General features: G+C 53.3%; 1 protein-coding gene across 1 annotated transcript; it reads left to right on the forward strand.

Moving 5' to 3' along the window:
* Positions 1-3904: 3904 nt before the first annotated feature.
* On the forward strand, positions 3905-24785 carry NES (nestin). The gene is made up of 4 exons (XM_034756474.1): positions 3905-4708; positions 11752-11876; positions 16103-16176; positions 18498-24785. The coding sequence occupies exons 1-4, from the start codon at positions 3905-3907 to the stop codon at positions 22763-22765; spliced, it is 5271 nt and encodes a 1756-aa protein (XP_034612365.1). The 3' UTR covers positions 22766-24785.
* Positions 24786-24999: the final 214 nt, after the last annotated feature.

Consider the following 24999-nt stretch of genomic DNA (forward strand, 5'->3'; position numbering starts at 1 on the left):
TGTTAGATGTGGGAGCGGATTTTGGTTGTTTGGTTCAGGTGGAAATGTCTGTGGGAAATTATAACGAAATCTTCCCGGTTTTATTGTCAACACTGAACATTTTTCTGTTTTCAGCCAACAAAAAATGAAAATTCCCTCCCAAAATGAACCGTTTGAAAAACAAAAATGCTTTTGGTTTTTGGCAAATGAAATATTTTGAGAAAATTTGGAGTAAAACGAAATGTTTGGGGCTGACTTTTTTTCAGTTTGGGGCTGCCCAAAACCAAAATTTCTTCCAGGTTTTCAGTGGAAACCCGAAAAGATTTATAGACTCGTTTAATTTCCTGACTAGCGCTAGTAGTCTCTGTCTTGGTGCTATCAACAGTGGAACATCTGGAAGGAGAGGAATTTGCAGCTGGGATGCACAGTATGGGGGGACAGGCTTTTACTAGGGATGATGGATCTCTCTCTCTCTCTCTCTCTTTTGCTGCAGGGGCACCCAAAGTTTGCAACCTAGAGCCATGCTGGCCACTGGCTGGGAGGCTCCTGCGCAGAGACCTCCCCACAAGTCCCGGCGCAAGTCGCTTGCAGTGGCTGCAGGTCCCAAGACACAAGGGACTGTTTTGATCCCAGTTGCACAATGGACCACAGCTGCGGATTGAAGGTGGCCACATCGCTGCGGGTCGTGGCTTGCATTGACCCTTTCCGCTGCCCTGGGGCTCGCTTGGCTCTTCGCTATTTTTGAAGTGGGGGCCACTTTGGCAAAAAACCTTCCATGTGAGAGCCACGCGGGGTGGGGCCGAGGGGTTCAGAGTGTGGGAGGTGGCCCAGGGTAGGGCGGGGTGCAGGGGTGAGGGCTCTGGCTGGGAGTGAGGGCTCTGGGGTGGGGCCGGGGATGAGGGGTTTGGGGTGTGGGAGGGGCTCAAAGCTGGGGCAGGGGGTTGGGATGCGGGGGGGGTGAGGGCTCTGGGATGGGGCCGGGGATGAGGGGTTTGGGGTGCACACAGGCTGCCCTAGGGCTGGGGCCAGAGGACTCCCCCCAGCCCTCTCCCTGCCGGCAGCAGCTACCTCTGGGGGCAGAGGCCTCTTTCTCCCCCCTGCCGGCAGGCAGCCCGCCCGGGGGCTCCGGGGCCGGGGGAGAGGCCCACAGCAGCCCTGCAAGCCCCAGTTGCTCCCCTCCCCAGTTCCCACCCACCCCCCACCTCTCTCCTCTCCAGGTCCCTGCTGCGAGGCCCTTTACAGCTGCTGCGCGGCAGGGAACTTGAGCTGCACTTGGGGTCGATAGGAGCTGCCACTGGCTCGTGGGCCTTGCAATGAAGAACACTGATCTATGCCCCCCCCCCCCCCCGGTGTACGGCCCTGCAACTTTCCCAGCGGCAGCCACCTCCCTTCCCTAGGGAACACCGTCCGGTCGGCCGCCCCAGCTCACGGTGCCGTTGGGGCATCCGCCTGGGCGCTATTAGTGCCAACGTCCGGTGCTCCCAAGATCAGTGTGCCAAGCTTTATGGCACGTGCCCAGCCTCGGGGCTTCGACGGCTCTCTGCTTCCCCGGGGGGCACCACGGCCGAGGAGAAAGGCTTCGAAGAAGCAGGCGGCGGCTGGGAGGGAGAGCGCGGCGTGACGGCCTTGTCAGCCCAGGGTGTGATCTGGGAACGGCCTTAATCCTGCCTGGCCCAGAAGAGCAGTGTGGGGATTCTGCAGCCATCATTGGGGAAACTTTCTCTCTCTCTCTCTCTCCTTTCTTTCTTCCCCCCGGCCCCCCGTAACTCTCCCCGCCACTCCCAGTGGCTGTTTCCAAGCAACCCCTTTTGATCTTCCTGAGCCCAGAGACAGGCAAACGCTCTAGGATCCTGACGGCTCAGACATCTGCCCCCATTCCCTGTTGTAAGAGGCCTCTGTCGCCTTGGGAAGTGGGGGGCTGGCGGGGGGGAGGGGCTCTCCACTCCAGAGGCCTCAGAGAGCGCAGGCAATGCTGCAACGGGGGGAGAGTTTCAAAGGCTCAGGGGAGCGGTTCCCAGCCGGCGTGGCGCGAAGAGAGGTGGAAGCGCAGAGCTGAGGCCGACTCGAAGTTCGAAGGGGAAGGTGCTAAAGAGAGTAGTACCCAGGGATCCAGCTCCGTAGACTCCTGAGATGAATTCCCTGTGTCGTTTGCAAGCCGGGCGCTGGTTTTTTTTTGGCTAGAAGGATTTTTCTGAGTTTGGGGAGGAAAATAATGCGGAAAGTAATTAGGCTACTTAGGGATTTGTGTTTCCAAAGAGCTTTGCAAATGCGCGCTAGCTTTTCTAACAGCACACACCATCCTCCTTGTACAGAGGGGGAAACTGAGGCACAGAGAGGCCAGTAATTCCTGGCTTTGCTACTCGTTTGAAACCAGAACCGTGCTCGAGCCACTAAGCACCACTGCCTCCTTAAGAGTATTGCCTGGAACCAAATTAACAAGGATGATCCTGTGCTTAGATCCCTAGGAGCTAGTGCACTCCCTGGAGGAGCTTGGGCAAGGCACTGAGTCTTTCTGTGCCTCAGTTTCCCCATCTATGCCATGGGGATAACAGCAGTGCCCTGCCTCAGAGCGGTGTTGTGGGGATAAACATCTTCAGCGTTGTGGCAACGAGGGCCAGATAAGTCGCTGAAATGGAGAGATGACTGGATTAATGGGTGGGCTGGTTGAAATATGAGACAGAATTTGAAAAAAAAAAATCAGGAAAATCATCGATGAAGTTTTCCCCTGGCAAATTATTATTATTATTTTTTAATTTCAAAAAAAGTCAACGTTTAGGAATTAATTGAAACATTCTTTTTTTTAAAAAAGGGAACAACTTGGAAAACGTCTTATAATTTCCTCCCCCCTTGTTTTGCCCTGCTCCACTTAATGGGTATTTTGTCTCTCTCTCTAGGTATACACACACAATCTACTGTTCTTTCCCCTCCATTTCCAGTGCCCTGTGTGAAATGAGTTTGGTGGATTCTCAGCCCAGTCTCCAGCCTTAAGGATGCTGAGACGTAGGTGCCACCTTAATGCTAATCCTTCCACGGAGAACGTCTCCCATGATGTTTTCCCCCTTTAAATCCCCAGGTTGTTACAGTGAAACGAATCGATGTGCCAAGGGCCAGTCCAGGCCTGGGGAACACGAGACCACTAGAATCCAAGCCCTGGGACTTAAGTGGGGATTCGGGGGGTGTCCCCTCTGCAGATGGGTGAGTTTCAGTAGCTCCTGGCCTCTAGGGAACAATGGACTAAGGAAAGTGACAAAAGCGTGAGTAGCTTATTATGATTATTAGCATTACTGTAGCGTCTCCGATCAGGGCTCCATTGCGCCAGGCGCTGTACAGACATATAATGAGCGACCGCCCCTGCCCCAGAGAACTTGCCGTCTAAACAGACAAGCCAGGCAAAGGGCGGAAGGGAAAACAGGCAGCGAGAGGGGACTTGCACATGGGTACACAGCAGGAAGATAGCAGAGCCCAGGCGTCCTGATTCCCAGCCCGTTGCCTTGTGCGCTACCTCTTTTCATATCGATTTCCCCTCCCTCCCCCGGCTTTCCCGAGCCGTCTCTCCTGCCTGGGACACCCTGGCAGTTTAAGCAGAGCCCCTGCTTGGGGCATGCTTAAGCCTCTCCATCAGCGGTTAAAGTGTCTCGCTCCAAAGCGGAGTCATGCGTCGGGGGCACCGAAGAGATGTTGCGCCCTCCCCAGCCAGCACTGGCCAACTTGCTTCTCAGAAATGTGCCTGGGCTGAAGGCATCCCAGGCAGCAAAGGGTTAAAGCCCACTGCATGCTCTCGCTGACTTTCAGGGGCCTCCCACTCCGCTGCCCGGGAGTATGAATAGCTCAGCTCTGTTCCCTTCCCAGCCACTTGCTCCCTTCTGTTTCCTCTCCGTCCAGCAGATCACGTTCTTGGCAAGCCGCGCCGGGAGTGGACCAGAGCATGGAGGGCTTCCTAGCAGCCCGAGCCCTAGGGGAGGAATCTCTCCAGATGTGGGACCTCAACAAGCGTCTGGAAGCCTACTTGGCCCGGGTCAAGTTCCTGGAAGAGGAGAATGAGCTGCTGAGAGCGGAGATCCAGAGCGCGAAGGACAGGCCGGCCGAGAGCTCCTGGCGGTGCAAATATGAGGAGGAGCTGAGCGCCTTGAGGGCAACTTTGGATGATGCCTTCAGGGAGAAGCACGCGGCGGAGCTGACCAGAGACAACCTCTCCGAGGAGATCCAGCATGTGAAAAGCCGCTGCCAGAAGGAGCGGGCGGCCCAGGAAGAAGCCAAGAAGCAACTGGCCCTGAGCAAGAAGGAGCTGGAGGAGGAGAGACGGGCTCAGATCTGGCTGAGGGAAAGAGCCACCCAGCTGGAGAAGGAAGTGGAGGCGCTGGTGGACGTTCACGAGGAGGAGAAAGCCGGGCTGGAGCAGGAGATGGCGAGCTTCTCCCAGAGCCTGGAGAACTTCCGTGCCGTGCCGGTGGCTTTCCAGCCCGTGGAGGTGGAGGACTATTCCAAGAGGCTCTCGGAGATCTGGAGGGGAGCGGTGGAGACCTACAAGAGTGAGGTCTCCCAGCTGGAGAGCTCCTTGTGCCAGGCCAAGGAGAATCTCTGGAAGGCGGTGGAAGGCAACCGGCAGAACCAGCTGCATCTGCAGCAACTGGAGAAGGAGCTGGCTGGGCTCAAGGCACGGAAGGGGATGCTGGAAGAGAGTCTTTCCAGGCAGTGGCAGGACCAGAGAGGGGAGGCCGAGAAGTTCCAGGTGGGTCAGGGTTCTTCTTGCAGGCGGGCGTGGGGGTGGGAGAAGGGAGAGCGAACACCGTGCACTTACAGAGCCATTCGCTCCCTACAGACAGCTCGCTGTGCACAGGACTCCTGGCGTGAGCTGGAGGGTTAGAATCAGGGAGCCTGCGGGTCAGGACTCCTGGGTCCTATCCCCATCTCTGGGTGGGAATGTTCTCCAATGGTTAGATCCAGGGGCAGTGGGAGGCAGGACTCCTGGGTCCTATCCCCATCTCTGGGTGGGAATGTTCTCCAATGGTTAGATCCAGGGGCAGTGGGAGGCAGGACTCCTGGGTTCTATCCCCATCTCTGGGTGGGAATGTTCTCCAATGGTTTAGATCCACGGGCAGTGGGAGGCAGGACTCCTGGGTTCTATTCCTATCTCTTGTAGGGAAAGGGGATGTGCTGTAGTGGTTAGAGCCTGGGGGGACTGGGAGCCAGGACTCCTGGGTTCTATGCCAGGGAGTGTGATTTAATGGTTACATCCAGGAGGAAGCGGGAGGCAGGACTCCTGGGTTCTATCCCCACCTCTGTGTGCCTCAGCAGTAAAACCGGCCCCTGTGGATCGGAGCCTTGCACCAATCTGTGGGTGGGTCAGTGGCTAACGTACAGGCCTGGAGGCCCAGACCTCTGGGTCACTCCCTCTCTGTGCTTCCGCTTCTCCCTCCCTAACAGTGGGACAACGACACTTACCTCCCTCGGTCCATGAGAGTCCAATTAACATTCACAGGGTAGCACTGATGGGGCTGGGAATGGGACGCAGTCCGTGAACTGGACGTCGGTCGAGCTCTGCGAACAACAACAAGCGACTAATGCGGCCTGGAATTGGGGCTTTCTTAGCGTGTGAACGTGGGACTGTCCGATGTGGGGGTGAGGGGAAACTCCCAGCAACTCCTGGAATCGGAAACAAAAGGGTGTGGCAAGCCCCCAGCCTAGCCCTGGTTTTGCCAATCTCCGGGTATGGAGCATATGGGGATGTTTACCTTAACTACTAAACTGACAGGTGCACCCTGCTTTAAAATCTTGGATCACCTGCGTTCACAGGGAGTTGGGCCATAAATGAGTCCCTTCGAACTCCTGTACAAATCAGCGTCACTCATGAGTTTATGGACACAGCTTCTGCTTTGTTCACAGTCGTAGATGATCAGTTCACCCATCTGTCTATCCCTTGTCACCACAGTATGCAAGTTAGGTTCTCACACTCTGGATCCAACATGGCCCCAGTTATTGGGTTCATCCCTTTCAGAACGAGAGAGAGGATACAACCGTCAGGGACCAGGCATGCCAGCACTCTCCCCTCCCCAAGCTTTCTGAAATGAGAGATGCTTCGATTGCTTAGTGTTGCTGTCTAGAAAAAAAATTCCTCCCACCGCAAAATCTCGGTGGAACAAAGGCGGCTGCAGTGAGCATCTTAGGTTTCTGGGATATTTTGAGCAGGAGCGAGAATCTGGCTGCTTGGAAAGCAGGAGTAACGCCATTGCGTTTATACCAGTGTAACTAGGATCAGAACCAGGCCCGGCACATCAGGTTTGGGATCCAGGAGGTTGGATGAGCTCCTGGGGCTGTTTCCAAAATTCAGATCTTGAGGGTGTTTGAAATTGGCCCCAGCGTTCAGAGGTGTGATTGGTCCACGAGGATTTCGGGTGGATTCATTTCTGGTTTGGAAGTCCAAGGGCCAAATTCTGATCTCAAATACACTTGTCTAAATCTGCAGGAATTCTACTATCTTTGATGGCGTTAGGGCCAGATTCTGAGCTTGGTCACAACCGAGTAAATCTGGAGTAACTATTCGCTAACGGGACTAGGGCCAGATTTTTCATCTCAGATACACTGGTGTAAATCCAGAGTAACCCTATTGACTGTAATGGAGTTTCTCCAGATTCACGCGATCGGCATCTGGCTCACAACTTGCTGACTGGGCCAGTTTCACAGAGTCAGCTCTTTGATTCTCTGATCTCTCCTGCACCCCCATGGAGAATGCTGCAAAATGAACCCCCGTCGAAAGAGACCAGACCTCATTTGGAAAAGAGATCGAGTTGCCCGTGGCCTCCATATGCCCCCATCATCTTCTAGTCCCAGTTGTCCTAGCAGCTGTTTGGTTCAGGTAACTGTGGTCAGAAAACTGGACGAAGGAGGGGAAGAAATCTCGCCTGGCTTTGTACAGCGGAACAGCTGCAAAAATAATTCAGTGGAGAAGGGATGTCGCTGGGTTTTTATCAGCATGGAAAAGGGTCAAGGAATGCTGTGAAAGTTCAGGGCTAAATTTTACTAGGGGCCGCTAATCTGAACAGCCAGGAATTCCCCCCCACCCCGCGGCCCTCAGCCTGGTGTGTTAGAGGAATTAAAAAAGGCTCCGGGGTGGGAGGCTGTTTCATGACTGAGGAATGGGGTTAGAACAGTGCAGGGTTATTTTTTTTTTATAGACTTCCTCCTGCTGGGTTTGTAGTAGCAGATTTCTACCCTACTCACCCTCCCCTCCCCTCTGGGATCGCTGGCTCCCCAAAAACATGCCTGAACCCCCACAGCCTGGCTTCATCAGCAACCTAGCACTCCAATCCAGTTCTTTCTCTTCTCTTTCTTTTCTCACTCTTCTCTTCCGCCTTTCTTTTCTCTTCCTTCTTCTTCTATCTTCTTCCTTTTTCTTTTTTAGGATCTTTCTTTTCTCTTTCTCCTTCCTCCCTCTCTCCTTCTTTTTTTTTCTTCTTTCTCATTCTTCTCTTCTGCTTTTTTCTCATTCATCCTTCTCTTCCTTCTGTCCCTAATCCATGCATGGAAGAATTGATTTTAGGTGCTTTTAAACCTACTGCCATAGTGTTTTCTAATGCCTCTGAGCAGGAAACCACAGGCTCTGTGTTTTGCCCTGTGCCCATGGGGGAAGCTGTCACTCTCAACAAGATGTTGGTGTCACTGGATCCGGGGTTCCGGCAGCCTTGTCGGTTTCACATTTTGGGCAGAAGGTGATTAGGCCAGGCAGCATGTCTCTTTCCCCTCCCTCCCTCACCCCATTGGATTGGGGAGGAAGAGATCATTAGTGATGACTTATGAGCCCCTCATTCCTATCCCTCGGGAAGGAAGGGTGAGTGATTATTTCCTGTATGGGGAAAGGGCGGTGAGAAATCTGATAGGAGAACTTGGCTTGGGACCAGTGGCTTGCCTGCAAACCACAAGCGAAGAGGCACATGGGAAAGAGCCATTCGAGACAGAGGAGCTGTGATCTGAGCTGGGGAGAGGGCTCGCTGGAGGTGTTTCCGGGCGTGGGACTCCAGACAGCAAGTGTGAAAAATCGGGGCGGGTAATAGGCACCCATGTAAGAAAAAGCCCCAAATATCGGGCCTGTCCCTATAAAATCGGGACATCTGGTCACTCTGTGCAGCAGCTGGCTCTGGCAGCTACAGTCCCTGGGGCCTAGAGGGCCAGCTACAATTGGCACCGAGACACCTGGATTCTACACCCAGCTCTGTCACTGGCCTGCTTCATCATTGCACCGCTCCGTGCCTCAGTTTCCCCACCCCTTGACGACTGAGAGCTCTTTGGGGCAGGGACTGTGTCTCACACTGTGTGTATAACCCAGAGCTGGTCCAAACTTTGAAGTTGTTTCCATTTTGCAGGGTTCGAAAGGGGAAAAAATTTATTCCCTCTCCCAACAAATTTTTCCAGTGAGATCCTGTGACTTGTCAGTGGAACAGGGGGAGGGGAGTGGCAGGATCATGTACTCCAAAGGACCCATCTCACTAGAGGACTGGGTGCCAGGACTCCTGGGTTGTATTCCCAGATCTGCCACTAACCAACCTGACCTCAGGCAAGTCACTCCCTCCTCCTGTGCCTCAGTTTCCCCATCTGACAAATGGGGATAATGACACCAGCCTCCTTTGAGATCTGCCGGCGCAGGCTCCCCCGTGCTTGATACCAGCATATACTGCACTGCTGCAAACTCTGGCTTGGCAGCAGCTCCGCCTTCCTACGGTACGGCCTTGCTTTACAAGGACAGCTGCTTCAGTGGTTCTGACTGGGGGTCGGGCCTTGGGATAGCAGGGAAGGGAAAGTGTGAAAACCTCCAGAGAGAAAGAAGAGAGCCCAGCACAGGGTGAAAGGATGGTGCAGTCGCTGGTGTCCTAACCTGCCACTGGGGAAAGCCGGTTTCACCTCCCTGCTCTGCTACAGTTTTCCAGTGTGACCTGGGGTAAGTCACTTAATCTCGGCGGGTTGGGTGTTCTAAGGTATTTAGGTGCCTTGTGGGATTTGCAGATGTGTGTAAGCAGATAAGGTCCCACTGAAATGTGGGGCATGGGGGATGGTGCATTGGACTGGGACCCAGGAGATCTGGTGGGACACAGAGGCCCAGTATATTTCTGTCACAGCATTTATCCAGAAAGTGTCTTGTAAGGTATCCAGTGAAAGCCGCTGACACACTGGTCATGAATATCATTGGGAAATGTATGTATGAATGCTGTATGAGGAATTATGGATTCTCACTGATAGGATTATGCTTTGAAGTCTGTTGCCAAACACAGAGAAAAAGAGGGTTTTTTTCCAGACAAGAGGGAAGATAGTTCTCTCATAAGAACGACCATGCTGTATCAGACCAATGGTCCATCCAGACCAGCATCCTGTCTTCTGACAGTAGCCAATGCCAGGTGCTTCAGAGGGAGTGAACAGAACAGGGTAATTTTGAGTGATCCATCCCCTGTCATCTAGACCCAGCGTCTGCTAGTGGGAGGTGTAGCGACACCTGGAGCATGGGGTTGACTCTACTCTAAGTTAAGCATTGGGAAACCAACACACAGCAAACGCCATTTGCACGTAAGTCAACCGAAAAAGCCAGGCTCGCTGGGGGAAGGGATGTGAAATTAGCATGGGAAGACATTGGAGACTAAACCCACATTGGGGTTGTCTCGTCTCTGGGTCAAAACGGTGAGTTTGGGGGAAAGAGAAGGAGAAGCAAAAAGGCATTTGGCTCTCCATTTCCCCGAGGAACACTCCAGGCGGAGGGGAGTGATTCATGGAAAATCTGCTGATTTTTCTGTCAAATCAAGATCCAAACTCTGGCTAGAACAGTTTTCTCGCCCTCAAAGTCCTTTTGTAGCTTCCTGACGTTATGTTTATCCTCTTAGAAGCTTGTTTTACTTTTGTTTTATTGTCACCAGTTCTGTTTCCAGTGGCCTTTCTCAGTATCCCTTAAAACTCTCTTTGTTAATAGGCTTCTTTGTTTGCTCATAAGTAGATCTCAGTGCCGTAATACGAAGCCTTGTGTGAATTCTTAGTTGAATCGAACAAGCCAGTGTGGGCGCTGTGTCTTTGAAGACAGCGAGGTTGGTAATTGCTGTGAGCGTCCAGTGACAGGGGCTGGATGCTCCGGGGGAATGCTCTTTTGTGGGGTTCAGGAATTGGGGTGCACTGAATGTTACCTGCAAGGCAAAGTAAGGGCTGGCACAGGGCTGAGAAGCACTCCCGGGGTGGCCGGGAGTGGTCCCCAAATTGAGCATCAGCAAATCTCTCTCCCGTTGAGGCGGGGGGCTTATGTGGTGCCCTGTGGTTTGGGGCACTTCAAGAAAGCGTCATGCCTGGGTCCGATTCCTGTCATTGCTGGGGCAAGTCATGTCCCTGCTTCGTGCCTCAGTTTCCCCATCAGTGAAACAGGGATTGTGACACTGACCTGCTTTGTAAAGTGCTTTGAGATCTAGGGATGGAGACGCTCTAATTAGGAGCCAGGGCTTATTGTTATCTTCCCGTACTGAAGTCACTTTGGAAATCTGGCTCTCTGCACTTCAGCCTCCCATCTATGAAATGAGAGAAAAGCACTTCCCCGCTGCAGAGGGATGAATTCACTCATGATCGTAGACGGAGACTGGGTAAATGACCTGAGAGGGGGATGATCCCCACACAACGGAGATCAGAGCTGGGGGAGCCCCACCCTGGGATGGGGGCGCCTGGGACGCAGGCCTTGGTGTTTCTCCGTACTCCTCCCTCCTGTTCCACTCCGGTCTCCCATCAGCGTCGCCGCACACCGGGCGGCCCACTGAGGCATGCGAGGAGCCGAAGTGACCTTTTGATCCTTTCACTTTCCGGCTTCTGATTTAGATGCTAATCAACACTTGGTGGCTACAAAAGACGGTGCCAGCCCTGCCCGCCCACCCCCCAGACATTGTTCTCCGAGGCCCGGCCGGCGCCCCAAGACTGGGAGAATAGACCCAGCCTTAACCCCTCACCCGCCACGGCCCGTGGCTTTTGAGCTAGGCACTCCCTGTGTAATAATAAACCCGAGCTCCTTGTGTCTGTAGATCTCCAAGCTCTTTACACAAGGGGTGGGGGGGTGTAGTATTCGCCTCCCCCATTGTACAGCTGGGGAAACTGAGGCACGCAGGGGTAGAGGGGCTTAGATGGGGTCCCACTGCAAAGTCACAGCAGAGCAATGGTTAGATCCCAGTTCTTTGACATCCCAGGCAGATGCCTTCTTTACTGGAGGACATTGTTTCCTTGGTAGGGTTGGCAGCGGAGGTGGGGGTGGGGAGATCCCCCACGTCTGCCTGCCCTTCTCTGGCTTGGGGGTGACGGGGCATCTATGGCCCAATCCTGGGTGGTGCTAAGAGCTCTCCTGTCCGAGTGATGGGAGCAGGCTCCGAATGGTCTAGCCTGTCCTTTAATGTCCTTGGTCACAGTCGGGGGTGGAACCCTCGATATCTGGAATGGGATGGGCTTGACGCAAGAAGTCAGTCTCTTTAGGTAACAGAGAAGGGGGAGCGGTAACTTGATTACGGTCTGTAGGTACCTACACGGGGAATTAACGGGCTCTTCAATATAGCAGCACGGCCCTGCCTCGCAGAGAGGCGGACGTACTTCGCAGACTGGGAGGTGCTCGGGTACTGGCGGAAGGGGAGCTGGGTTCGTTTCTTTTAGATTCCAGTCGAGCAGATCTTCATTCGTGGGAGGCTTTGGTCTTGGGAGCTAGTGGGCACGGTCCCAGAGCGCTGCTGGGGTCACCCGCCAGCGCCCTGACCATTGCTCCCTCCTGCTTGTCGTTTCTAGCTGGCCCTCGAGTCTCTGGAGCAGGAGAAAGAGGCCCTGGGAGTCCAGATTGCTCACGTCCTGGAGGAGAGACAGCAGCTCATGCACCTGAAGATGTCCCTCGGTCTGGAGGTGGCAACCTACAGGTGAGTTGTTCCCCCTTTGGCCATCGGCAGCACTCTCCCCTCTGAGTCATGGCTGTCCGCAGTGCCTCAGCATGGCGCTAGGGGGCACTGTGCTGCAGGGAGCGGGGTGGGTGATCAGTAGGGGGCGCTCTCCCCTCTGAGTCATGGCGCTGGGGGGCGCTGTGCTGCAGGGAGCGGGGTGGGTGGTCAGTAGGAGGCGCTCTCCCCTCTGAATCGCTACTGACCCCAGTGTCCCAGCACGGGAGGTCATTTTGCTTCTGAAGGCTCCGGGTCTGATCCTCGTCACCAGCCCTCAATGTCTCCCCCACACACACTTTGCGCGTCAGAGACTAACTCGAGGGGTTGGAGGAGCATTTTTCCCCCCCAGCGGCAACTCAGTCCGTGGTGAGGCTGCCAATCTGGTGGCTGTAGGGGACCCCCCCCCACTAGGAAATGGAGCGATGCCAGCTCCTTTCACCCAGGTGACAGCCACCCCTGGCATGTCAGTCATCCGCACAGTCTCCCAGCCAATGCCGGGCAACCAGGGCAGAGAGGGTCTTCAGAATATCCAGCTTCTAGGGAAGTGGAAACTTCTCCACCTCTTGAAATCTTCACATCTCTGGAAGATGCTTTAGCCAAACACGAGGTTTTGGGCTCAGGTTGGGGGTAGCTGGGTGAGAGTCTCTGGGGCAGGCCAACGCCGGTTTGCTTCGCACCTGCTTCCCTCTTGTTTGTGTGTGGCCGAAAGGCAGATGATGGGCTGTGCCACTTGCTAATGAGGACACGGCTCGTTAACCGGGCCAACGAGCTCACCTCACGTGGCCAAGGCGGCTCAGCGAGGATGCAGGTGGAGCAGCGAATGTTTTCAGCTGCTCTCCACCCCTTCCTGCAGTGGGCCAGGCCAGTCATCTGGTACCGAGTAGGTCAGGTGGCTTCTGGAATCAGTTGGGTGAGGAAGGAGAGGATGGTGGAGCAGAGTATCACAGGCTCCGGGGTGCTGATGGTAGGACATGTCTTGGCTGGATATTAGGAAACACTATTTCACTAGGAGGGTGGTGAAGCACTGGAATGGGCTCCCTAGGGAGGTGGTGGAATCTCCATCCTTCGAGGATTTTAAGGTCAGGCTTGACAAAGTCCTGGCTGGGATGATTTTGTTGGTGCTGGTCCTGCTTTGAGCAGGGGGTTGGACTAGATGACCTCCTGAGGTCTCTTCCAACCCTAATATTGTATGATTCTATGACAGCCACTGCTCTGCTCCTTCCACCCAACCCTTGTGTGTCCCGTGGTCATGGTCCAGCGCCATGGTTCTCAACCAGGGGTCTGGGGCCCCCTGGAGGGCTGAGAGCCGGTTTCAGGGGGTCCGCCAAGCAGAACCAGGAAAGCCGAAGTCCCACCGCATGGGGTTGAAGCCCGGGGCCCTGAGCCCCGACACCTGGGGCTGAAGCAGAAGCCTGAGCAACGTAGCTTCGTGGTGCTCCCTGTGGCATGGAGCACTGCTTACTACCCCTCCCCCCCCCCAATGCAGGCCCTGGCTTTTATATATAGAACACCAGTTATTGTAGCACGGGAGTTTTTATAGCATGTTGTGGGGCATTCAGAAAGAAAAAGGTTGAGACCCCTTGTCTAGGTCGGCATAACTATGGTGCTCAGGGGGATGAATTGATCACACCCCTGAAGATCTACATTTTAAGTGTAGGCCAGGACTGAGTTAGCGCAGATCTAGGCTCCTAAATCTCATAGGCCAGGCCTACGCTACCAATATTTGCCGGCATAGCTCTGTCGGCCGGGCCGGGGGAGGGTGAAGAAGTCTGATCCCGCCTAGCACAGATGCTGGCTATACTGGCAAAGCAGTTCTTTTCCCAGCGCGGCTTATTTCACTTCAGCTCTACCAGCGCAACGCAGCAGTGCCGGTCAAGCTGCGTCCACATTGGAGCACTTTGCCGGTACAGGGTAGCAATACAGCTATGCTGGCAAAGCATAAGAACAGCCCTACTGGGTCAGACCAAAGGTCCATCTAGCCCAGTGTCCTGTCTTCTGACAATGGCCAGTACCAGGTGCCCCAGAGGGAATGAACAGAACAAGGAATCATCAAGTGATCCATCCCCTGTCGCCCATTCCCAGCTTCAAACAGAAGCTAGGGACACCATCCCTGCCCATCCTGGCTAATAGCCATTGATGGTCCTATCCTCCATGAATGTATCTAGTTCTTTTTTGAACCCTGTTATAGTCTTGGCCTTCACAGCATCCTCTGGCAAGGAGTTCCACAGGTTGACTGTGCGCTGGGTGAAAAAGTACGTCCTTTTGTTTGTTTTAAACCTGCTGCCTATTAAGCCTTCCAAGGCTTGGCCGACACAGAAAAGTTAGGTTGGTATGGCTCCATCGGTGTGAAAAAACCACACTCCCGACAGTGTTCCTGTCCCCACAGAAAAACCCCTTATGTCGGCAGAAGCTGCATCTACACTACGGGGCTCTGCCAGGCCTTCTCTGTACCTAAAAGTCAACATTGCAATGACGCTCAGGGGGGCCGTAATTAAGCCGACCTGCTTCCCACTGTAGACAGGGCTAGATCGATGGAAGAATCTTCTGTTGCCCTAGCTACTGCCTCTCGGAGGGCCAGATTAACTGCATTGATGGAAAAATCCCTTCCGTCGCTGTAGCAAGCATCTGACCCACGGTTGCACCCACAGTGTAGACGTGAAAAAAGCCAGGACCGGCAGCTCCCTGTGGGTAAGAATGAAGCATGCACAGATACGGAGCCTCCGGACCTCACAAAAGTTTTGGTTTGTTTTTTTGGTTTTTTTTAAAGCCCCTTTTGCAAAGGGATTAAGAAATAAATAAATACATGAAACGTGGCATTTATTGGCCGGGTGCAAAAGGCGCCTTTGGCTTTATTGTCCGTTTCTCTGCTCCCTCCCTCCGCAAAGGACGTTCCCTGGGAACCTGCTGGCTAGCTGCATTCCTACCCCCACCTTCCCCATCCAGATGGCTCCCAGACAAATGTATAGTTGGGAAGGGAGGGATTAGCATGAGAATAGTGTCTTCCGTGGAGGGGGGAGCCCCTCCAGGACTAGTCGTTATGTCATCGAGGGCCTGGGTCTCGAGAATAGGTGGTTCTCCCCTAGCGCTGCAGAGCGGGGTAGTGTTGTGTGCACGGGTGGTATTGTGAGGGGATGAAAGGGGGTGGGCGGTTGGAGGGGAGGGTTCTATTTTGCAAAGGAGAAAGGGAGCGACGGAGCGCACATAGCATTGCAAAGCGCGTCCCACGGGCAAAGCTGCCGGGTTGAGGGTCCCGTGATGACCTACATCCCAGCGCGTAAGGGCCCCCAGGGTTACGCTGAATGTGGGGGTTGTGATGGTGCGATAGCGGTCACAGTGCATCCGTCAGCGCTCAGCCTCTGGCTAGGATTGAAGATCTTGGGTGGGGGGCGCAACAAGAGACCCCCCCTCCTGGCACATTCCAACTAGCAGACAGCGTGAGAGGCAGGATGGTCTAGTGGTCAGAACACTCGCTGAGTTCTGTGTCTGGCTCTGCCACAAACTCCCCGTGTGAGCTTGGGCGAGTCGTGTAGCTGCTGTGTGCCTCAGTTTCCCCGTGTGTCGCACTGCCCTGCCTCGCTATGGGGCGGGAGGGGGGATGTGAGACTTCGAGTTGCTCTGAGGCCTGGTCTACACTACGACTTTAATTCGGTTTTATCAGCGTTAATTCGAATTTACCCAGACGTGTCTAAGGCCAGGTCCACGCTGGGAGGCTGTGTTCGTGCAGTCAATACGACAAGACAAAGCGAGTTTATTCTGTTCTTTTTACAACCTCTCTGCGGGGAAGGGGGGTGACCGTCCCCCAGTTACTTTCCCTCTCCGGGCTTCAGTTTCCTCCCTGATGAAATGGAGCAAAACTGGATCCTTTCACCCTGCGTCCCTTTGAATTTCAGTGCCAGCCCTTTGTGTTTGATTTGCCCCCCTGGGATGATTCTTCCGCCTTAGGACAGGCTCCGTATTTATTTAGCTGGGGGGAGGTTACGGCTATTGATCGCTTCAGCCCATCGCTGGGTCCTGTGGCAGTCCCACAGCCCTGCGATGGCTGCAGAGGTGACAGCACCCGCCCCACTGGAGCATGTCAGGGGACAACTTATACAGGCCTCTTATGCTGTCTACGTAAAGCATTTTGCACAGCAGGGCCTGGTCTCGGGTGGGGCTTCAGGGAGCTGCTGTACTCCATGAATAATACGGCGTCTGATTGTTCCTTTCAGGACGCTCCTGGAAGCTGAGAGCAGCAGGCTGCAAATGCCTTCAGCAGAGTACAAACTGGTCAATGGGTTCAGAGGTAAGACAGTTTCCTCCCTCCCCGCCAGCTCCCGTATGCTGTCTGGGCCGTGCCTGTTACGTAGGCCAGCCCTGCCGCACCAGGCCATGATCCGGAGGCCTCCAGAGCTAGCCGCATGAGCTGCTGCGGCTTGATCTCGCCAGCCAAGGCTCTGTGGCTACCTCCACGCTCCAATCGAAAGTCCCGCAGCGCCGAATCTCGGAGACCGGGTCGATCGACTCAGGTTCGCGGGGCTCGGGCTAAATCTTGCATTGTCGATGTTTGGGCCCAGGCTCTGAGCCCCACTCCCCTTGCGGGGTCCCCAGAGCCTAGGCTCTTGATGTCTCTACTGCAGTTTTATAACCCTGTAGCCCATGCCGCCAGTCTTTGCAGTGCAGACGTCGTCCATCGGTGGCATCTACTTATCCTCTGTGGATCGGTCACAGATGGAACACACACAGCACACACTGACCAGTGTGGACACGCCTGCTTTCCTATTCTGGGGCAGTAGCTTCTCATCCCCGAGGAGTGTGAACCAAGCCTGTGGGATTCTCAGAGGAGCCGATGGGGAGCACCCTTGTAACGTCCCCCACGGTGGAGGATGGGGGCACAGGGAGTAGAAAGGGGGTCTTTAGTTATTTACCCCCCCTCACTCCTCCATTTGTAACATTGCCAGCCCCAAGCCTTCAAAAACCAGGAGTCAGCCCTCTCCAAAAAAAACCCCAAAATCATGAGATTGGCTTAAAAATCATGATTATTTTTTATAAATACTATTTTTGAAGTTCTCTGTATTCTCCTTCTGGTTTTTGAGTCTTTAGGGCTCATGTTTCCAAGGTTTTCTCTGCAATTACGAAGGTTAGAAACTTTTTTTTCCCAAATGAAAGCTGAGATAATCACAGGACTCATGGAGCTGGAGCTTTAAGAAAAACACCACCACACCTAGGGTGTTGGGAGGTGTAATAGGTGTCAGTTGAATGCTGACATGCATCGGGTGGAGGATATTAGACAAGGTGGTGGTATTGTTTGGATTCCTCTGGAGCCCGGTAATCAGCCCCGTGTTTCTAATTCATGCATCTAACAATCTGCATGAAAAGGTTATTAAGTCTTTGAAGCTAGCGTCTCGGGGAGATACTGCAATGTAATTCTAAGCACTCAGAGTAGGCCTCATTCACATTTTTAAAAGATCTGATGCATTTTTGTTTTCAATGACTGTTAAGTAACAAGCTGTCACTGTGCCCATCTGAGGTGGAGTAGGACAGAGTCATCTTCCTTGTGTATAAAAAAAATGTGATTTTTTTTAAGTTTTATCCATATATTCTGCTTTAATTACAGCTGTACCACCTTGTTAAACGTCAATAGGCTTGCAAGGGAGGGTAGAGTTTGGCTCTTAATCCTCCCATCCCATACCTAATTGCTTGAGAAGCGTTCTTGTGCGCTGTCACGTTCTACCCCAGAGATGGCTGCATTCCAAAGATGGGCGATTCTTCGATGCCTACGGGGCAAAACCCATCCCCGTGCCCAGCATCCAGAACAAGTACTTTGCACCACTTAAGTCCCACTTAAGGCTTCAAAATAGTTGAGACTCGGGTGGTGCTGGCCCACTACTGTGGGGTGAATTTTACCCGCTGGTTGGAGGAAAGACGCCAGAGGTGCCAACTCTGTGGGTGCTCCGGGATTGGAGCACCCAGGGAAAAAAATAGTGGGTGCTTAGCTCCCACCAGCAGGCCCCGCTAATCAGCTCCTCCCCCCTCCCTCCCAGCGCCTCCTGTCCTCTGCAGATCAACTGTTCAGGAGAGGAGGGGGACAGGAAGAGGTGGAGAAAGGGCAGGGCATGCTCAGGGGAGGGGGTGGAACGGGGCAGGAAGAGGTGGGGGCAGCAGAGCGGGGGCGGGAAGAGGTGGGGTGGGGGTGGAGCCTTGGGGGAAGGGGTGGAGTGGGAGGCGGGGTCTGGGGCAGAGCGGGGTTCGAGCACCCCAGGGGAAATCAGAAAGTTGGCGCTTCTGAAAGACGCTAAATAAAAATAATCCCTGTGGTATAAGCAGCTGCGTCTCTATTGGAGTCATGCATTCGACTGAAGCATCTTTCCAAAAAGCTAGCCAGTCTTCACCTGAAGACATTCAGAGATGGAGGATACACCACTTCCTTTGGTAGTTTGTTCCAAGAGGTAATCACCCTCGTTTTCGTGCCTTCTAACTGGAATTTGTCTGGTTTCAGCCTCCAGACTTCAGTTCCCGGTCTGCCTCTCTTGGCTAACTCTTTACCCATTGAGTAGCTGGTGTTTTCTCCCTGGGGATCCACTTCTGGATATTGATCCTGCTTGTTTTCCTCTGTGCTCTTTGCAGATGCCAAGCTGGAAGTGAGTAACAGCAAACTCCAAGCTGTGACGCCCGAGAGCAGGAGACTGGTTTCCTGGGACCACCGACTGAGCCCCACCACCTTCCAGAAGGGAGAGAGCAAGACACAGCTACTGAGAAACCAAATCGATTCCCCCAAGCTGCAAGTTGCCGCCGTGCTCCCCAAGAGCGACGGCCCCGTTGCTAGAGAGTTCCAGAAAATCAACTCAGTCCTTCAGTCCCCACTCCTGAAAAGTGCCCCGGCGGTGAGGGATACCGCCGCTCCGGGCCATTCAATCCCCGTCACGCTGGGCTCGTCCCACGCCAGGGAGATGATCAAAGCCGCCGAAGCAGAGATGGTGGCCCACTCTTTCTCCCGGGAGCCGTTCGAGCGGCTTGACTCCATGCGCTCCGCAGTGCCGGAGCCACGGCCGTTGGGACGGTCCGATCCAGACACGGAACGCAGGAGCCCGGCAGCAGAAGGTGGAGATCTACCTGCAAGCCAGGTGGAAGCAGGTGACATTGGCCAGGAGGAAGAATGTCACGAGGAAGCCAGGAAAGAGGTCGAGAAAGATCCCAGCGAAGAACCACCCGGGAAGCTGTCTCCCAAGGATTCGCTCTGTCCCAGGCAACTGGTCAACGAAGCATTGGAAGATGCCCTGAAGGAAGTAATAGATCGCTCCGAACCAGCTGTGGACTCCGGCCCTCTGCAAGCAGATAAGGCCCCAAATTACGTGCATTCTCATGTCTCTGCTCCCCTGGAAGAGGCTTACGGGCTAGCTGCTTCTCCCAGTGCAGAGGTATTGGAAGAAGGAAAGGAGACTGACTCTGAAGGCCAGATGGAAGCCAGTCATTCAGCAGAGCAGCTCAAGACAGTCAAAGGCACCGAAGCCACAGATGAAATGGACAGTGGCCTAGAGCCCCATTTTGAAGAGGAGACCAGGGAAGCAGCCATCCAGGAGTTCCTGGATGTGAAAAGTTCTGCTCAGCAGGACGGAGAAGAGTCAGGGCTGGGTCCTTCCACCAAGCAGAATGAAGAAAGCATCCCTGATATTCTAGCCACCGAGGGAAGGCCTGAAATAGAGACCCGGGAGGAAGTGAGATCTTGGAAGCAGAATGAGAGTCAAGAAGAAGACACACCAAGGTCACAGAGCGCAGACATGTGCGGGGAGACTGATGCAGTTTGGAAGAACACAGAGCGGGGAAGTCCATTAGATGAAGGTGGGTTGGTTTTAACGGGAGCAGAGGGAAAGAGTTGGGAGGCTGGAATAAGTGGCCACAGTCACCTACCTGTCACGGAAGGGAATGTGGAAGGGTTTGACCACGGAGAAGACGACCTTGAGGTGGTGAGCACAGAAGCGTTGCATCTGTCAGAAGATGAGGAAAGGCGAGAGCTCTGGAGCCCTTCCAGGGAGAATGAAGAAGACAACTTCCAAGCAGAGATGCCAGAAAGTGAATTTCTGCAGGCGGAAATACAAGCAACTCAAGCTTTTCCCATGGAAAGTCACCCAGTTTTGGTTGTGGAAAGCCCCCAAGAAGAGCAGGAAAAGTTTGAGCAGCAGGAAATGTCACTTCATGAGACTGATGCCGCAGTAGGAGAGGACGGGAGGAAAGAGATGTTCTCCGACCGTGAGCTCTTGAGCATCAGAGAGGCCATCTTTGGGGATGAGACTGTGTCAAAGGCTGAAGAAAACATCCTGGGGGATGAGACCCTGGACAGAACAAGAGGGGACAGTGAAGAACACAAGGCAAAGCTGGAAGAGGAAACTTTAGGACACGAGGATCTCCACACAGATGAGAACAGCTTGAGACATGAAAACTTAAAGCAGGAGAAAGATACCTTGGAGGAGGAGGTTGGGGATCTGCAAGAGAACGGCTTTGAACAAGACATTATGCTGGCCAACGAAGGTCTGGAGAATGTTCAGAAACTGGAGTCCTTGGGCAGAGAGGAAGAAGTGGAAGAAGACTATCAAAGGCACCTGCCAAAGGAGCAGGAAGGGGAGGGTAAGGAAGATGCAGCGGGCTATCCGGAGATAGGGGAAGCTGCTGACATTGCTTTGCAAGAACCAGCCTGGGCGGACACTATAATGACCAACACAGGAGTAACAGAAAATGAACGTGAGCAGATAAAGGGCAGTTTGGGTGCAGAGATGGAAGAAATAATGGGAGATGATGATGATGATGATGCAGGTCACTTTATAGGCAGTGAGCATCCAATGTCACACAACGAAGCGGAGCAGGAGGCCAGCCCCGGCACGGAGCTGATGGAAGAAGACCATTACAGCAGCGCAAGAGAGCATGAAGATATCCAGAGCCAACCTGCCCCACAGCTTGGAGACTCCCCAAGCCATGAAATCAGCGATGAACAGACCGAGGTGCTGGAGGAGCCTTGGGAGAAGGTAGACGTTGCGGGTGAAGCTGAGGAAGAACTCTGCGAAGAACCTAAGAGGCCGGAGAACATAGACATGGCCTCCCAGGCACCAGGTGACTTTTCAGAATCTGAGGACTCCCTGGGATCCCTGGAGGATGTCTCCCCCAATGCCTCCCAGAAAATGGAAGGGATGGAGGAGGAGGAATTGGAAAGCGGCAAGAGGATTATGTTGGAGGAAACGCTGCCAGATAGCACACCCCTGCGCTTCTATGAAAAGGAGGTGCTGGCTGAGGCCATGTCCAACCAACCACCTCCAGTAAGTGATAACGGTGGAGATTCACCACCAGCCCCTGAAAGCACTGCAGTTTCCCCAGATGACGTAGGACAGCTAGAGAGCAGGGCTGCACCATCAAGCTCCCAAGAGAAGGAAAGCAATGAGGAGGATGAATCTGGCCCGGTGTTGGCAAGAACATCAGAGCGCGCAGAGGAAGAAGGAGGTTATTTCATGGTTTCGGCACCCAGCCAAGAGACACCCTGTCTGGAGGAAACTGAGGTTTTGGAGGACTTCGAAGAAATCAAGGTCGAAACATCAAATCTCACCGGAGAAGATCCAGAAATGCTCATGGCGCTGTCTGAAGTGCCAAGGGATGAGAGACTCTTGGAAGCTGAATCGGAGGAGGAGGTGGAACAGGAGAGCAACACGGGCAAAGGAAGCGAGGGTAGAGAGTTTCCTCTAGAGGAGAGCAAGCCCCACTGCTCGGATTTCACCTGGGAGCCAGAAAAGGAGGATCGTTTCCCAACCAAAGCAAGCGACTGCGGTAGCATTGCAGGTGGTGCTCAAACAGAGAGCGACGGAACGTTGGATGTTCCCGAGCCTGGTGACGTACACCCTGAAGATGCTCAGAAGGTTTTTCCGTTGACCAGCATGGCTGACCTAGGAGAGATCCTGTTGGAAGGGGAACTGCCTCTTAGCCAGAAAGAAAGTCCAGATTCTAGCAGCCCTCTCTCCTCGGAGGATGAGTCACCCAATGTCACCCAATCCCATCCGGGTTCTGATCCAGAGGTCAGCGGAGGACTTCACCCCGGGCAGCCAAAGGATCCTACAGAGATGAATCAAAGTGGCATGGACCACTCCATGGAGACGGTAGCAAAGATTCCGGCAGATGTCATGAAAGACTCGGACATCCTGGAGATTGTAGAGCAAGCTCTGGAGTTTAACCAAGAGCTGATGCTGGGCGCGAGGCTTTCGGAGCTGCACGCTGGAGATGAACAGCAGACTGAAGGCAGGATTGAGGTGTCAGACCAGACCCAGGAGGTGGGGAGAGACGGTGGCATGAGTGAGACAGGGGTTCTGCAGGAGACTGTCCTGGACTCCTCACCACAATCCAAGGAACTGACGACGTCCAGCCACATGTGGACGGAGAGCAATGCCAACGGAGAAATGAATGGGCTGCATGGAGAGCAGATATTGAATGGGATCTCAGACCTGCAGCCACTCACCGATCAGAACGACTGTGCAAAATCCAGAGGGCACGAGGTGAGCTCTTCTGGGGATGAATTCTTTGGGAAGGTCACCATCACCCAGGAATTACACAGAGAGGAACCAGAGGCCTTCCCCATCTTGGAAACGATGCTAAGTCGGAGCCCCTTGCAAACGCCAGACTACGAAGAAGGCCACGGAGCTGGAGAAGAACACTCCAAGAAAGGCCAGGTCTCCGACGAAACCGACAACAGCAAATTCGCTGACATGATGCAGAGTGCTCACATGCAAAGACAGGACCTTGAGGCTCAGACCATCTCTGTCCCATCCCCTTTCGGAGACGATGTCTTTCATCTGGGACCCAGCCAGCCTCTGAAATTCCAGCTCAAAGATGACCAGGAATCGTGGTCTTCAGAAGATGACTGAAGGGGTCCAGGGACACACTGACCATAGACACATCACAGCTGTTACTTCTGCTCAAGTGAAACCATGTAATTGTAGGGCAGATGTGGTATCTTCACCTGTCTCCTCTAATAGCTGGCCCCCTTCTAAACTTAAAATAGGCCATTTTCTATTGACAATCGGAAGCAGCATTTAGGAAATTTACCCTTGTAACACTTACCAATTTTGTAATGATTTTTTTTTTTTTAACACACTTGTTTGGATTTTCTTTTTAAACACTTGAGGATTAAATTCCAGTGTTTCTGTAGAATGTAGCAAAGTAGAATCAGGGGCTTGAGGTCCAGTCCTGTCTCCGTGGGGTACACAGTTCACGGAGAGTAACACACAAGCTCTACATTGCTCTAGGCATTGGCTATATCCTTTCCCAGACCTGGGAAAATTCACCCTTTTAGGTGCAACATGGAGGCTTTTAGGATTGGGAGGGATTTTTTAATTACTTTTTTCATACAACAAATTACGCATTGGACCTGACTCTCAATTGTACTACGGCCACTTTACACCACTCTGGCAGTGCATAACTATAATTCACATCCCTAGTAAGGCCCCATTACATGAGCAGGCCTTATAGTAAATAAGAATCGGGCTCATTTTCCCTCCTTCATGGCGGCTCTAGAATTGTTTAATTTCCGTCTTCTGGTTTGTCTGTTTGCTTTGTTTACAAAGGTATTTAATTGACATGCGATGTCTTTACAAGACCTTCACGGCCTTTTGTTGTTGTTGTTGCTTTTAATCTAAATGACTACAGCCCATTGGCTTGTGAATGGGGAAAATGACCTCGATCCACCGCGAAATACATTCTGACAGCACTTGCAAAGGTTACTGAGTTGCAAAGGCTGCAGTTGCTTTTACACGCCAGGTCTGGAGAACCACCCCACGTCCTTTTAGGACAGTGCTCCTCTTAGAGCAATGAAGGTCTCCTCTGAGCTGGGGTTGTCTTGTCCATTTCCAGCATCAGATGTGAAATATACCAGCCAAGAGGGAAATCATCACCCAGAGTAAACTAGGGCTCTATTCTACATGGTCCTTTTTGCCCCTTGAAACATACTACGTCTGAAAGAGTGTTTCCAGGAATCGTGGTTGGGTATTGGCCAAGATAACAATACAGGCTACAGCTGAGACCACCACCTGTATCTTTGCCTCTAGTTTTAATGAGGAGGATGTCAGGAACTCAGCTGAGCTTGAAGGCAAATTTTTTTCCAGGGCATGTTCCTCCCTTGTTGTGAACACCTTGCTAGATCTGTCCCGTGTACCTGCACCCCCTACCTGCAGTGATCAGACAGTTATGCCTTGGGGGATGAGAGACACACTGCACGCTGGTTAGATTCACACATTGACCTGCCTATACACCAGGTTAGATTCTCAGCTGGCGTATATCCTATCTCCTTTGAAGTCAATGGGCCAGATCCCCAGTGGGGGTATATCAGCAGTGCTCCCTCAGAGCCTGTGGAGAAACAGCCATTTATACCAGCTGAAGATATGGCCCAACACCTCCAGAATGGCTCGTTACCTCCCCTCCTGGTGATCTGGACGAAACAACCTAATCACATTGATTTAGGCCTCGCCCTCTTCCTCACCGATCATGAATGGGTGATGGTCACTCAAATTCTTCACCCAGGGAGGAAAGCACCGTTCTGGAGTTTGTCCAGCTCTTCCTCCTGATCCGAGAAAGAATGAGACCTTTTTTTCTTTTCTTCCCTGTGCTGAGCTATCACTGAGCATGCGGGGCTGTCCTCGGTTCCGGGAAGTATATGAAGATGATACAGTGTAACCCAAAGACGAGTGGGCTCCCCTGCTGGCTGGTTGCTTTGAAGCCTCACCAACGGCTTTGAAGCGGACGGCGCAGATCGGCCGCTCCCATCGAGCTTTCTGCTCTGCTGCCGTGTCCTCTACGCTCGTAAAACCAGCTGAGGCATGCCCGAGGAGCCGCGCAATGTATTCTGTGCCTCGTCTATCATTTAATAAAGCAACCGGCTTCCCACCTCAATGGTTCGGTGTCTTGCCCTTTAATTGTCCCATCACATTTCAAAGCAATATACCAACCTGCTTAGCTAGTCTGGACACTCCACAGACATTTGTTCCAGGTCACAGAGGCTGAGCCCCAATTGCAAACATTTGAGGTGTGTCCAGATTAGTGATCTCTCTGGGGCAGGGCCTGGCTTTTTGGTTCTGTGTTTGTGCAGCACCTTGCACCGTGACCG

The sequence above is a fragment of the Trachemys scripta genome, chromosome 24, assembly GCF_013100865.1.
Source record: "Trachemys scripta elegans isolate TJP31775 chromosome 24, CAS_Tse_1.0, whole genome shotgun sequence".
In the NCBI taxonomy this organism is placed as follows: domain Eukaryota; kingdom Metazoa; phylum Chordata; order Testudines; family Emydidae; genus Trachemys; species Trachemys scripta.

Coding starts and splice junctions, on each gene's coding strand:
- NES (XM_034756474.1), top strand. CDS start 3,905: ATGGAGGGCTTCCTAGCAGCCCGAGCCCTAGGGGAGGAATCTCTCCAG. Junction 4,709..11,751: donor GGGAGGCCGAGAAGTTCCAG/GTGGGTCAGGGT, acceptor TGTCGTTTCTAG/CTGGCCCTCGAGTCTCTGGA. Junction 11,877..16,102: donor CTGGAGGTGGCAACCTACAG/GTGAGTTGTTCC, acceptor TGTTCCTTTCAG/GACGCTCCTGGAAGCTGAGA.